The sequence below is a fragment of the Ctenopharyngodon idella genome, chromosome 3 (genome assembly GCF_019924925.1).
Source record: "Ctenopharyngodon idella isolate HZGC_01 chromosome 3, HZGC01, whole genome shotgun sequence".
NCBI lineage: Eukaryota > Metazoa > Chordata > Actinopteri > Cypriniformes > Xenocyprididae > Ctenopharyngodon > Ctenopharyngodon idella.
Genome location: NC_067222.1, coordinates 51,578,206 through 51,592,980, shown reverse-complemented (window position 1 = coordinate 51,592,980; position 14,775 = coordinate 51,578,206). Strand labels below are relative to the sequence as shown.

Below are 14,775 nucleotides of genomic sequence, written 5' to 3'. Positions count from 1 at the left end.
AAATTGAGTTCCTCACAGAAACAGCCTTTCATTCTTCTTCACAGGAATACCATCATCTCTTCAGACTGTGACGGAGCTCATCAAGTTTGTCACCATGGTGATCTTCACTGCATCAGCCCAACATGCCGCTCTAAACAATGGACAGGTCAGTTAGTACAAGTCAATTCACTTCCAGTCACACAGAGCCATTAAAGCTGCAGTCCCTGATCCTAATCCCATACGCCTTTTCTCAAATCCAGCGTATTGCTCCATACATTCCTCTAGCTGTCCGTTCAGTGTCTGAGCTCAAAAAACCCTCTGTTGTCCTGGCTCTGTGAATGAGTAACAAACATAAACAATGCCAGCCAATCAAGCTTCAGGAGCATGAAGGGGAGGGGTTTCAGTTGATTTGCTATTGAGCTCAACAGATTTGTGGACTCTGCCTTTTAACTGCTGTCTGTTATTAACATTACCTCTTATTATTCTTTGTTAATATTTGGCTTACATGTCATAATTTTTCACGAATACTTTCCCCCCAGTTTGAGTTTGGCGGCTGGATGCCTAACTTCCCCAGTGCCCTCAGAAAGCCCCCTCCCAAGGAGAAAGGCCAGACCACTGAGGACACGATCCTGGAGACCCTTCCTGATGTAAGCACGACGGTGAAAATAATGGCTGTCCTGAGACTGCTGAGCAAGGATTCTGCAGACAAAGTGAGTTTGTACATCATCAGAGCACATGTTAAAAGACTGCAGTTCTGTGAAAACATTCTTGTGCATGGCATAATATTACTCTGGATGTCAATGTCTGTCTTACACTGCTTTCATTCCTCTGGTTTTCATTACCTGACTGTTACATTACTAAGGACATTTAGCCAAACTGTGAGAATAGTGTTGCAGTGGACTCTTGCAGAATATTAGTGTGCTGTCATACGCAGTGTTAAACATTGATATAAACATGTTTAATATCAACATGTTATTTACGATTACAATCTTGTTGCCCTGTCCGTAGTACCCTCTGGGACATTTCCCAGAAAATCTGCATGATGAAGAGGTCCCCTGCAAGCTCATTGAAGAGTTTCAGAAGGATCTGAGGGAGTTGTCGGATCTCATCGAGGAGCGGGACAAGTATTTGGAGCTTCCCTACACCTATCTGAACCCCAAAAATGTGGACAACAGTGTAGTCATTTGAAAGTATTTAAAGTAGTCCTTCTTAATACAAACCCGATTCCAAAAAAGTTGGGACACTGTACAAATTGTGAATAAAAAATGAATGCAATAATTTACAAATCTCATGAACTTATATTTTATTCACAATAGAATATAGATAACATATCAAATGTTGAAGGTGAGACATTTTGAAATGTCATGCCAAATATTAGCTCATTTTGGATTTCATGAGAGCTACACATTCCAAAAAAGTTGGGACAGGTAGCAATAAGAGGCCGGAAAAGTTAAATGTACATATAAGGAACAGCTGGAGGACCAATTTGCAACTTATTAGGTCAATTGGCAACATGATTGGGTATAAAAAGAGCCTCTCAGAGTGGCAGTGTCTCTCAGAAGTCAAGATGGGCAGAGGATCACCAATTCCCCCAATGCTGCGGCGAAAAATAGTGGAGCAATATCAGAAAGGAGTTTCTCAGAGAAAAATTGCCAAGAGTTTGAAGTTATCATCATCATCTACAGCGCATAATATCATCTACAGTGCATCTCTGATGGTATGGGGTTGCATGAGTGCGTGTGGCATGGGCAGCTTACACATCTGGAAAGGCACCATCAATGCTGAAAGGTATATCCAAGTTCTAGAACATATGCTCCCATCCAGATGTCGTCTCTTTCAGGGAAGACCTTGCATTTTCCAACATGACAATGCCAGACCACATACTGCATCAATTACAACATCATGGCTGCGTAGAAGAAGGATCCGGGTACTGAAATGGCCAGCCTGCAGTCCAGATCTTTCACCCATAGAAAACATTTGGCACATCATAAAGAGGAAGATGCGACAAAGAAGACCTAAGACAGTTGAGCAACTAGAAGCCTGTATTAGACAAGAATGGGACAACATTCCTATTCCTAAACTTGAGCAACTTGTCTCCTCAGTCCCCAGACGTTTGTAGACTGTTATAAAAAGAAGAGGGGATGCCACACAGTGGTAAACATGGCCTTGTCCCAACTTTTTTGAGATGTGTTGATGCCATGAAATTTAAAATCGACTTATTTTTCCTTTAAAATGATACATTTTCTCAGTTTAAACATTTGATATGTCATCTATGTTGTATTCTGAATAAAATATTGAAATTTGAAACTTCCACATCATTGCATTCTGTTTTTATTCACAATTTGTACAGTGTCCCAACTTTTTTGGAATCGGGTTTGTATGTTTGTATTTCTATTAATAACTTTGTCAATAAAAATAAAGACCAAAGCAAAAATAACAAAGTGAGATCATGATATTTCCTCTCAGGGAAAGTAAATAATGTGAAAGGCACTGCTTGTGTTTTTTTTTTTTAAGTTGTGGGTTCTGAGATAAAAGTCTTTACAACTGCTGCAGTGTTCATTTCGTCAACCAAAAATTGCTGAAATATGTTCGTTGACAACCTTTATTTCCATGACTAAAGCTTGGGATACGCCGCATGATTTTTGGCTGTCCCAGACGAAAGATTGCCATCGTAAAACAATCGTGGTGATTTGTGATCGTGGCTCTTAATAGGTGGTCCTATGTCGTACAGTGAGAGAGGTTGAAAGACGGCCTTTTTCCTGGTCTTGAGACCAAAGATAGCCTACAATCATTTTCTGATCAGAGTCAGAAATTCAGCATGATCACCACAGTGTGTTGGCTGGTCAGTAGACGTAGGTCATAGCAGCCAATAAAAATGCGACATGAAATCAACTGTGATTCTACATAGTGTTTTGTTCACCACTAGCGCATGCTGATGACGCTTTATTCTTCTACAGAAACTTGAAACGAGTCAACAGGTGTCATCATCGTATGCATGTCGTACCCAAGTTTAGTAGATCCAGTAGATCACACCAGTTAGGACAATGATGTGACGTGGATGACAGCAGTTTACATCGCTCAGTAAACTTAGAAATAATCATTAAAGTAGCGGCGTTTACTCAGGTTTACATTCCACCTGTAAAGAGCAAATAGTATACAAGTATCTATTAATTAACCCTTTGGTGCTCCTCGTTTGGGAGTCACACTTGTGCTCTTCGCAGTCAAAATTAAATTTTTTTCTCCCTCAGCAAAACCGATGTAAATTTATTTTTGTTTAAGAATAAGAATACATTTTTTATTTTGTATTTTGGGAGAATTTCATGATACAAATTAATATTTATGTAATAATTATGATCAATTTTTCCCATTGAAAATAGTACAAAAAAAGAAAAAGAAAATTCCAATATTTTTTTCAATATTTTTCAATTAATGCAGTATTTAAAATAGAGTCTAGGCCTTTAAAATATTTTTTTATTTTTTACCATCTGGTGAGAGTATAAAAAGAAAAATGTGTAATACCATGGTGTAACCACTAGATACTTGTACAGCTCTCTATGGAGAGGTTTGTGAATTCCCTAGTTGTTTTTGGACATATTTACCAAATTTTTTTAGGTTGAGGATATGAATATATATTTAGACATTCTCAAAGACTGTTTCTTATCAAGTTTTAGATATATTTTTGTAAGAAATATTGATTTGAAGTGTTGGTTTTTGCATTATGATTACAGTCGAACCTAAACATTGTGTTAGAAAGAGAATTCATAAAAAATGCCACGTGACTTTTTATTTTTTTATGCTCTTGACACAGAGCTCCTGCAAAAAAAAAAAAAAAAAGCTCAGAACAAGCGAAGGAACAAGCCTGTACTTCCAATTGCACAGTTCACAAGTGTGTGTGTATAATGTGTGTGTGTGAGTGGGTGTGTCTAAACCACACTCTTGATGTTTTAGAGTGTCACCCCTTTACTGCTGAGTACTTTTTTCAGAATTGTGGCCGATTTGTAGATTGTACACACCAAAATTCTCCAAACTTTTGTGTTTTTGTCGATTTCCCATTCATTTCCTATGGTTGGTTACTTTTGACCGAAGAACACAAGTGTAACTATTTTTTTTACAACCACTTACACTTTTCGAATCATTCCCTCGATTTTTTTTCTGTACTTTACAATATTTTTTGTAGGGCTGCAATTTATGGTTTATTTTTTTAATTAATTGGATGACAAAAAAATTATACATTATTTTTTAATTAAAATAATTTTAATCCATTATTTTATTCAATGTCATTTCACATCCTGCCTATAAAAACAAATATAATGAGTGTATCTATTTAGGCTCTGCTGTACATTATAAGCATTAAAGTGTTAAAATACAAACATTACATTCTAAACCTAAACAGAATTTAACACAATTTAAACAAAAACACAAAATGTTGTACGAGGTATGAGGAACAAGCACAATCATTCGTCTGAACAGAGTAAATATATTACATTAATGGACAATTCCAACAATAGTGCCTTTACTGATACTGCTCTCATAAATATGATTACTTGTGTTACATGTAGGGTTTTAAAACTACACTTGATTTCTAACAAAAAAATATTTTAGCAAAATCTCTATTTTAGTCAGAATTATGAGTGGTCCATTTGTTTTGATGCACTAATCAAATTGGTTGACGATTATTTAAAAATGACACCTAAACACCTAAAAATGAGAAGAATACATACATATATATATATTTTATATATAATATATACACACACACACAATATTAATACACAGCTTGTTGGAATACTCAGTTGTTATTGGTCAGCTGCACACTCATCTAGCCATGTAACAAGTGCAATAATGTCCATTCAGCTGGTGTTATCACAAATAACCCTGAAGGGTGATCAGAAACTGAAGCTAAGCAAAAATAATGTACATTATATGACCAACAGAATGTATTATCCTGTGTGCAATTTTTTGACTGTATTAAAGCATAAAAATATAGTTTGACCTGAATTCTGCTGATGACACTGTAACTACTGTGAAAAAAAAAAAATCGGTTTGTCCAATGACTGTAAACCGTCATTAGGTCCGTCAGACTGAAGACATTTTTGTGGTAACATGACCAGAAATATTTAAGACCCATTGAATCAGAATTTAAGACAATTTAACACTTTTTAGGGCCTTTTATTAGGAAAAAAAATATTTAAGTCTTTTTAAAGGGTTACCCAAAAATGAAAATTCTGTCATTATTTACTCACCCTCATGTCGTTCCACACCCGTAAGACCTTCGTTCATCTTCAGAACACAAATTGAGATATTTTTGATGAAATCCGATGGCTCAGTGAGGCCTGCGTAGGGAGCAATGACATTTCCTCTCTCAAGATCCATTAATGTACTAAAAACACATCTAAATCAGTTCATGTGAGTACAGTGGCTCAATATTAATATTATAAAGCGACGAGGATATTTTTGGAGCGACAAAAAAAAAATAAAAAAAAATAACGACTTGTATAGTGATGGCTGATTTCAAAACACTGCTTCATGAAGCTTCGTACCGTTATGAATCAGCGTTTGCTAGAAAGCTGCAAGCGAAGAGAAATTACACGTTTCAATATGACAAAAATCCGTAACACATCTAAATCAACAGAAGAACGACTTCAGCAAAGAAAGATGATACCAGCTCATGAGTACCGAATTATATTCTCTTTTATATTCTCTTCTAGCACTGAAATGGTTTAAAATCTATTAAATGTATAAACTAGCAAGACAAAACATGTGCAAAATATAAGCTTTCAATCTTGCAACAATCCATTTAACCCCTAGAAGTCATACTAAAACTGCTTTGACAAAAATTAATTGTTTTATAAATTTACTTACCACAAATGCACTTGAATTGCCAATGGAACTCACTTTTCATCAGGTCCTATCATTTTTCATGGGAGTATTCGGGACAGGTCATTATAGCAGGCTGGAAAAAAGGTTTTAAAAACAAAATGAGAATTATGTACCATATACATTCATTAATGTTCTTTTAAAGGAAATAGTTCATTTAAATTTGAACCAGACAAGTTGAAAAGACAGTTTGAATATAAAAATGTGATTGAAAACTTACCTGACACTTTTTATGTGTAACAGAACAATCTGACAATTTGATACTCTAAATTCTGGTACAGAAAAGTTTTATTTACTTATTTTATTACCACATTATGTAGTTGTCTTATCACATTTATTGAATGATTTCTGATTCACAACATTTTTCAGATACAAACCAACAATATTAAAAGGGCAAAAATCAACCCGACTAATGAAACTATAGGGATAAAATACAAGACAGTTGTATTATTTAGCATATTCCATCTGCTCAGACCCCAGTAATAGACATTTTGTTAAATGTGTTTAAAGTAATAACATCTGCACTAAAGAGATAACCAAAACAATAAAACACAGAACACGTATTTTACAAACAGATTTATAGAAATTCAGAAATTGTATCCAACATCCTTTACTCCTCGTCTAGAATGTGGTAAGATCTGTAAAATACACACACACAAACAAATAATACATCAGCATAATGCAAAGTCATAAAATTACTTTTTTCTACAAAACATTACATTAAAAAAATCTATACAGCACCTTTAAGTTACTGACTGACAAGGCTACAAAGCAAAAAAACAGCCCAAACTCATGCCATAGGAAGGCAAATATTCTATCACCCTGCCCTAGATCACAAATTGCTGTCTTAACCTACCCTTTCCTGGACAGCTTGTATAGTTAAGTTTGTTTCTTGCTGCCCCTCCTAGCTCATTAATGTTTGCAGATGGAAACTTCTTTAAAGTGTACTCTAAATAAATAAATCCGTTAAAACAATTATGAGAAATATTTAGTGTCACAATTAACAATAGACAAGTTTAAACGATACAGTGATTACAAAATAACGTAAGTAGTACCATACCAACAATGGCATTGACAAGCTGATTCACAGTCTGATTCACAGCCTCCCTTTAATCCAGTTCAGGAGTGTGTTGACAGCTCCTCCCGTGTGAACATCACTCCAAGCAGATCACACACACGTTTTGTAGGTCTCTGATGGTTGCATCACATAAGCTTTGTTTTGTTCAATGTAACTCCATTAGCAATGGTCACGTAAAACATAAAAAAAAAAAAAAAAATTGTAGAACATCTACAATAAAAATGGCAACACTTTACAATAAAGGTAATTTAACATTAGTAAACTACTTTAGTTGACATAAACTAAAAAGGAATAATACTTCTCCAGCATTTAATAATCTTCATTGATGTTAACTTCAACATGTACTAATACATTATTAAAATCAAATGTATTAGTGAACATCAGTTAATGCGATTTGAACTATAATGAACAAACAATGAACGGCTGTATTTTTATGTTCAGTCTATTGGCGTGTTTCTTCACAAAGTGACATTGCCATCTATTGGCCTGACAGCAGTATGAGGTATTTTTTCATTTTTAGCATTACATCCATTTTCGAGGATCGTTTTGAGAATGTAATGCCTGTACAAGAAAAAAAATCCAAAGAAAACTTTTCTGTTTTTAGTACATCATTGTTGTTCTTCTACTGCATTACGCTCATGTCAGTATATGCATCATTATGACAAATCCTTTATCCAAAATGGTCAGAAATGACCCTGCCTTTACTATTTTATTTTATTAACCAATTGTGCTGTAAACCAACAACAACTCACATCATCCTCAGGGATGTCCACCAGGTTGTCTTGCGAAGAGTGTGGATCATGTGCTGGTTTGGCTTGTTTTTGCTGCTTTGCAGGGAGGCTTCTTTCCACTAAGCCCTCCTTCAGCTCACACACCATGCTCTTCAACTCTGAAACAGTGATTGATAAAATTGATTAAAATTCATGGTGTCCAAGCGAAGAACTAATCTTCTGTTGTCTTCTTCCAGCTGCTTTATTTTTTCTTTTAAAACACAGCATTTTGTTCATTCCTGTATAGCTGTACTGTCCTAAACACACATAATATCAGTAGTACAAACTGTTGCAATGTATATGTAACCATTTACAGCTAACATGCACTAAATCATGATGCATTCACTTACAATTAACTGCTCCTTGCGCTTTTCCAGCAGTTTTGATAAGAGACTAGGCCTCTTTTCAGTCTTAAAAGCATAAAAAAGCACAGTACATCATTTTTAAGCAGAGATAATACAATATTGCAGTTTAGAAGATAAATGTAATCAAATACTATGCTTTAAAAACATGCTGCATACCTTCTTCTTAATTATTTCCCTCTCCTCGGGTTCTTCATCTGAGGAAGAGATTCGAAGAGGTTTCCTCTTCCTTTTTCCTCGACCACATTCCTCTTCACTTTCATAGCCCTTTATAAGCTGATCTTTTAATTTGATCAGACTTTGCTTATCAACTGGAAAATAAATTTTGTATAAAATACATTTAAACCTCTACTAAAATGGCTCATTTTTAAGCATTTGACCTTGTTTTGTTGCTACTTGTTTTATCACTAGGACCCATTTCACAATACCTGGGTCACTCTTAAGACAGTGAGTCTATATGGGCTAAACTGTGGATAGTTTATTACTATTGTTAAGGACAAATTGTACTGGATCATGTAATATTCTGCAGTATATTCTAAACATCTTGTAAAGAAATTTTACAATTCAAAAACAGTTGGTGTGATGTGTAAATAGGGGTTAAACTGTTTAATTTATTTGTAGGGCTATTAAAATTAATATCCATATTTTACAATTCTGCTTTGTGCTGTGCAAAGAAAACCTAATCATGCATTTTTAAGTTGGTTTCACTTGAGTATGTGATAGAAACAGAGAATATAGGCCTAATGTGCATTTTCGTTATGTCATATTGCCTAACGTTATACAACTAAAGTTAAACGCATTCCACCAACCATTATTACGGTTTCTTTGTTCCAGTCTTGTGGGTTTAATTTGTCCACAGACACTCCAGAACCACTCAGGTTTACACACTTAATGTCCCTCTTCAAAAAAGGGGAAAAGACAGTGGAAATCTGGCAAATCCATTTCCCCAAAAATTAAACTGGAACCACAATTTAGACCGTAACCGTCCGTTTACTGATGAGCCGTTAGTTTTCTGTTTAACGCACGTGACGTCACGTGAGTAGTACATATACACGCGAGTACGTAATTACGTATACATGTAATTCGCGCTCTTTTCGTTTTGTGCTAGCAGCTGCATGTTGGGAACGTTCAAGCTTTTGAGGAACGATGTGTCTAAATGACTTTTCATTTAAATTTTTTTTTTTTAAATCAGAACTATGAATTTTACCGTGGAGCACATTTTGGCAAATTAAATTGCGTTAGAAAGCTCACATAATCCAGCGTGATCTTTCACAGACGACGAAGGTGAGAGTGACGCATTTTTAATTTAAGTTAATTTAAATCAACTAACGTTAATTTATTTTAACTTTAGTTAGCAGAGAGTATGTCCCTAATAATCTTTATTTACATAATTGTTTACAAAATCAGTTGACTGCCATCGAGGAGGTAATGTACTGAACAAAGGAAGAGATCCACTGTAACTGCATTACTGTAAACACATTTCCAGTTTCCTTGTTAAGATTTCTGGGGTATTCACCATCATGATATTATATCAATATGGTTTTAAGGGTTTGTTCACCTTAAAATGAAAATGAAGTTGAGGTAACCACAACTTGAAAGAAAAAAACAGCCCAAACTCATGCCATAGGAAGGCAAATATTCTATCACCCTGCCCTAGATCACAAATTGCTGTCTTAACCTACCCTTTCCTGAACAGCTTGTATTGTTAAGTTTGTTTCTTGCTGCCCCTCCTAGCTCATTAATGTTTGCAGATGGAAACTTCTTTAAAGTGTACTCTAAATAAATAAATCCGTTAAAACAATTATGAGAAATATTTAGTGTCACAATTAACAATAGACAAGTTTAAACGATACAGTGATTACAAAATATTATAAGTAGTACCATACCATCAATGGCATTGACAAGCTGATTCACGGTCTGATTCACAGCCTCCCTTTAATCCAGTTCAGGAGTGTGTTGACAGCTCCTCCCGTGTGAACATCACTCCAAGCAGATCACACACACGTTTTGTAGGTCTCTAATGGTTGCATCACATAAGCTTTGTTTTGTTCACTGTAACTCCATCAGCATCTAAAATAAAAATGGCAACACTTTACAATAAAGTTAATTTGACACGAGTTAACTGAAACTGAATGTGAGGTTGGTATTAAATGTTTATTTAAGTGTCACAGAGTATTTTTCTTTAAAATAAAAGGTCCTAAAATCTCAAAGCCATGTAATAACATTTCTGATGTGGTGTGTAGCAATACACAGATTCAGCAGAGATGGAAGATGTGGATGAATATCCAGAAGCTGAACCAGATGTATGTTAGTTATATATTAAACTTTGGCTTTTGATTAGAAGGTTTGATTAGGATTCAAGCTAATCTCTGCAGGACATACAGCAAGAATGACTCAAACAATTATTATGTCTGACCAATGACATGCACTAATTTAGAAACTGATTAAACTTTTGCAATTCCACTTGTGGCTAAGAGATTGCACACTTCACATATTTATTGTGTCTCGTGTATGTCTTCTGTGTTATGTATTACAGGACAGCAATATTTATTTTGACCATGAGAGGAGTAACAGTTCAGATGAAGAATCTGAGGTGTGTAGAAATTAAATAATTATAAAATTAAATATATTATTCACCCTCATATTGTTCCAAACCTGCATTCATTTTTTATCCTCAATGTAACACAAAATGAGATTACAAAAAGATGAAGAGCTTGCTTTATTTATTTAATTAGTTATTCAGATTAATGATTCTTTCTGTCATATGATTGAAGAATACAGTGACATTGAGCTGTCAAGTACCATGAGTTACAAAAATGAACTATAATACTTTTCCATATTAATTATTTGGCCAACATCTAGTGATCGACCGATATTGATTTTTTTTTTTTTTTAAAGAACCAATAGGGTAAACGTACCTATTAAGCTCAAGTACCCATTAAGCACACTGCCATCTTTGAGCTCAGATTATAAAAAGAAAAAATAATGTATTATCCTGCTTGATGTCTTAACCAATTGATGTGTTTATTACTACATTCCTCCTGTAATTTCAAGAAAATCAGACCATTGCACACTGAGATGAGGGTATCAATGTGTTCACACTGTCTGGTGGCCATTTTGAAAGCTGTCTGAAAACTTTTATCAAAAGAGGAGCCTCTTAAATGTGCTTTTTTAAGGTGCTTAAGCCTTTTTTAGGGGATAGTTATAACTACTTACTGCAAAATTAAGAGATTAATGTTTAGACTTTTGCATAGTATAACCTGGAACCTGCATGTGGAAAATTATTACAGTTAGATCCAAAAGATAGTTTTAGCAACATAGCGCAGAAGCTACAGAACATAGTTGGCCTACTAGCTGTTTAAGATTGTTTGCTACACTAATATATTACTTTACAGGCATTACTGGCTTGTACTGTTAAATCCATAATAATATACATTTACAGTTTATTGATGGTCTGTGGTTTTAAACTGCTGCAATTTTTAAAGAAATAATATTATTGTAAGGTGAGCTTAAAGAGTGCACTACTATGAAAATCCCACTGCTTCAGTGTGACATCAATAACAAAAAGTACAATTTCATAAATAGTCAATAATAGTTGTTCATATTAAAATATGAATACACTTAATACATGACCTAGATTATTTATTTATTTATTTATTTATCTATCAAAATCGTGTCCTTTAAATTTAATGTAATATTTATTAATTAAAAATTGTTGCTGCTCCAATTTAATCTGTGTGCTCCCTTTAAGCTCATCCACATTGAACGTCCATGTAAATACTTCATAAACAGACTTTAAATATTAACTGATGGCTGTAACTTTAAGTTGATCTTTATAAAATGATTAATAACTTATTTCCCTTTCGAAAGGGAACTTCAACTCTGCGTTGATTTACGCAATGGGGAACGTCACTATTGGCCGGCGACAGCCTATGACGTAATATGGCGCGATCCGGAGTATAAAGAAGCTCCTGGAGAAACAGTCAACATCTCATCGTCTTTCGGTCCTGTTCTGTCTGATCGCGACTATATCGACTCCCGTAAGGGATTCTGCCTTACAAATGTTCAAGAGAGTGTGTTTGTCTGTGTCCCAGGATATACACATTTTCTGGCCGTTTTCTGTCTGGAGAGGAGCGCGCGTAGACAGTGCTTGAGGGCGCTGGCTGTGTGTTTTTCTGTTGTTTACTGTGAGCGTCTCCCTATCGGGACGCTCCGTTCTCGTTTGGCACTCTTCCCGAGGGAAGAGTTGTCTGCATCTGTGCCTGGTGATTCTAGCCCCGTGTGTGCTGAGGCATAACGGCGGCTGCAATCATAGGGCTCGCAGGTGAGCTCGTTGGGAAGTTTGAGAAAGTTGTATTCTCTCTCAACTATTTCTGTCGGCCCGCTATTTCTGTTTGATAGTGAGAGGATCTTTTAGGCTTAAAAGAATCTTAGATTCCATCCTTTCACGTAAAAAGGAGCATTAAGAGTCTTCGGTTTTTGAGCCGCAGGAGGGTCTATATTTTATGTGTTTAAAATGAGACCTTATTTTCCTGTATAGTTTTCTGAGCATGTAGTCAGGAAAAAGTAGGGGGTTTTTGGGCAAACTGAAGTTGATAGACTGGCTAGAATATATATTGTGGAGGCCACAAAATGGCCGCCTCTTAGCCACCTGTTGTTTAGAGTAGCTTCTCATCTGCTGTTTTCTAGAGTAGTTTGAGTTAGCACTCGTCACTTCAGTTAATATGTATGTTTAGGTCGGCCTTAATCGGCCGCCTGACATTGTTTGCTTGTGAGCTTCGCTTTCTTTCTCTTATCCATGAGATTTGGAGGTGAAGCCCAGGCCTCACTAGGCTTGTGGCCCTGTAAGAAGGACCGTAGCTTAGTGGCCAGGCTAGAGCTAGGTTAGGTGTGTTATTTACATATAACCCTATGTATACTATCCCTTGTCAGGTTGTACAGTTCCTAGTTCTGGCCTCCTCCTGAGGGAGTTGTTAGGCCATATGCCCATTATCCCCTTGTTATGAAGGTGTTGAGTTTAACAGCTAGGTTGTAGACTGTTTTTAGGCTTCCTGATGCTGTTATCTCAGGTGGTAGGCCCTTATCTTTGCGTAGATAAGTCATGCTGTGTAGTGCTAGGCCCCACTTTCTAGAACTTTTATGCTATGGAAAATGTGTTTTTCCTCTGAGCTATTTGTTTTCTTTAATCAAGTTTGAGTTGACGTTGCTAGTGTTTAGCATCCGTCCTTTGTGGCTCAGTACAGTTTTGAGAATCTGTTGGGAGAAAATTATTTTCCTCTTTGGAAATAGCATATACATCAAAGCGTTGTGTTTGCTTTGAAGTTCTAGACTTTTGCCCTACATTATATGTGAGCTTACTTATGCTGCCACAGGTTAGCACCTGTTCTCATAATAGCAGGCTTTTTCATGTAGCCGCTATTGGAGACTTTGGTGACCTAATATTCCCCATTAGTAGATTTATTGGTGTTACTGAGTGCATCACCTGTTGGATTGCATACTCAGGGTAGAAAAGCTGAGAAAGAGCTGGTTTCTATTAGCTCCCTTTTTGGTGATCTTGTTAACAGCTATATTGCATATAACTTTGATTGTAGGCTCTTATGGTTAATTAGCCTCCTTCTAGTTAGCAATTGTATTATTAACAAATGCTGTTAAGCTGATCATAGTTTGCTCACATAGTTTACATTCACGAGCTGAAGCCACGTGTCATTGGACCGGTAGGCCCTCAACAAGCCTCCTTTCTAGTTCACATGTTGGCACAGTTTGTGTTTTATTCTGCAAGCAGGCTGAGCGCCACTTGTTGCTGAGATTGTAGGCCCCACAAGGCCTCCTTTTTAGCTGACTTGTTGGCAGGATGCCTGGGAATCCAAGAACCCATACCACCATAGGCCCAACACCACCCATCGGCCACGCCCTACCTCTGTTGAGTAGGCCTTAAGCAGGCCTCTCGTGGAGTATGGCGGCGTAATATGCATTCCTTCTCTCAGTATGATGCCTGAAAGGTTTTCCACTGAATGCATGGCCGGTTGGTTGGTATGGTCCTGGATTGGCTGATGCCATGTGTTTACTAGGGTGGGCCCTAATAAGGCCTAGTTTTTAGTTTACATGATGGCATAGTTGGTGTTTATATGGACAAACGGGCTGAACGCCGCTTGTTGCTGAGATTGTAGGCCCCATAAGGCCTCCTTTTTAGCTGACATGCTGGCAGGAGGCTTGTGAATCCATTACCACCATCGGCCACACCCCACCTCTGTTGAGCAGGCCTTAAGCAGGCCTCTCGTGGAGTATGTGGCAGAATATGCATTTCTTTTTAGAAACTAAATCGTTGAATGCATGGCCTGATGGTTGGTATGGTTATGGTAGCCACTTGCTGATGCCACGTGTTTACTAAGGTAGGCCTACCTCGGCCTCCGGTGTAACGTGGAGTTCGGTTATGTACTCCTCTCACTATGAGAGTAACAAGGTGTGTTTACCGAGTATTTTGAGTGGCTGGCCCCTCAGGTTGATTATGGTAGTGAAACCTTACTAAGGTTTGGTTTAACCTACATCTGCCTCCCTGAGTCTGATTCTACTCTAGTTGAGCTAAGAGCCACCTAGCGCCTAGGGTGGATCTTTTGTGCTCCTAAAAATGGCCACGAGACTTACGCCGTGTGTCTTAAAGGTTGCTAGGCCCTATGGGCCGCCTTTTTTGAATACACTGGTGTATGTTTGT

General features: G+C 36.6%; 2 protein-coding genes and 2 long non-coding RNA genes across 13 annotated transcripts in view; 1 reads left to right on the top strand and 3 right to left on the bottom strand.

Moving 5' to 3' along the window:
* The window catches only part of LOC127508736 (stonustoxin subunit alpha-like), a 553,058-nt gene that overhangs the window by 308,896 nt on the left and 229,387 nt on the right, over positions 1-14,775 (bottom strand). The window lies entirely within an intron of this gene.
* LOC127508777 (hydroperoxide isomerase ALOXE3-like) overlaps positions 1-14,775 on the top strand; it is a 77,480-nt gene that overhangs the window by 9,462 nt on the left and 53,243 nt on the right. The window contains exons 13-15 of one of the 2 annotated variants that reach the window (XR_007928924.1): positions 45-145; positions 519-689; positions 988-1,767. Coding sequence is in view for 1 of the 2 variants with exons in the window: in XM_051887148.1 (XP_051743108.1) it covers positions 45-145; positions 519-689; positions 988-1,167 (452 nt within the window). In the remaining variant the exon portion in view is untranslated. Of the gene's footprint in view, positions 1-44; positions 146-518; positions 690-987; positions 2,470-14,775 lie in introns of those variants that run through there. The other variant, XM_051887148.1, reaches the window with a different exon arrangement.
* LOC127508995 (uncharacterized) lies at positions 5,237-7,818 on the bottom strand. The gene is made up of 3 exons (XR_007929079.1): positions 7,687-7,818; positions 6,917-7,047; positions 5,237-6,805 (listed from the first exon to the last, which is right to left on the bottom strand). It is a non-coding gene; the product is annotated as an uncharacterized LOC127508995 (long non-coding RNA).
* Positions 7,854-14,578, bottom strand: LOC127508997 (uncharacterized). The gene is made up of 4 exons (XR_007929081.1): positions 9,953-14,578; positions 8,226-8,377; positions 8,055-8,114; positions 7,854-7,961 (listed from the first exon to the last, which is right to left on the bottom strand). It is a non-coding gene; the product is annotated as an uncharacterized LOC127508997 (long non-coding RNA).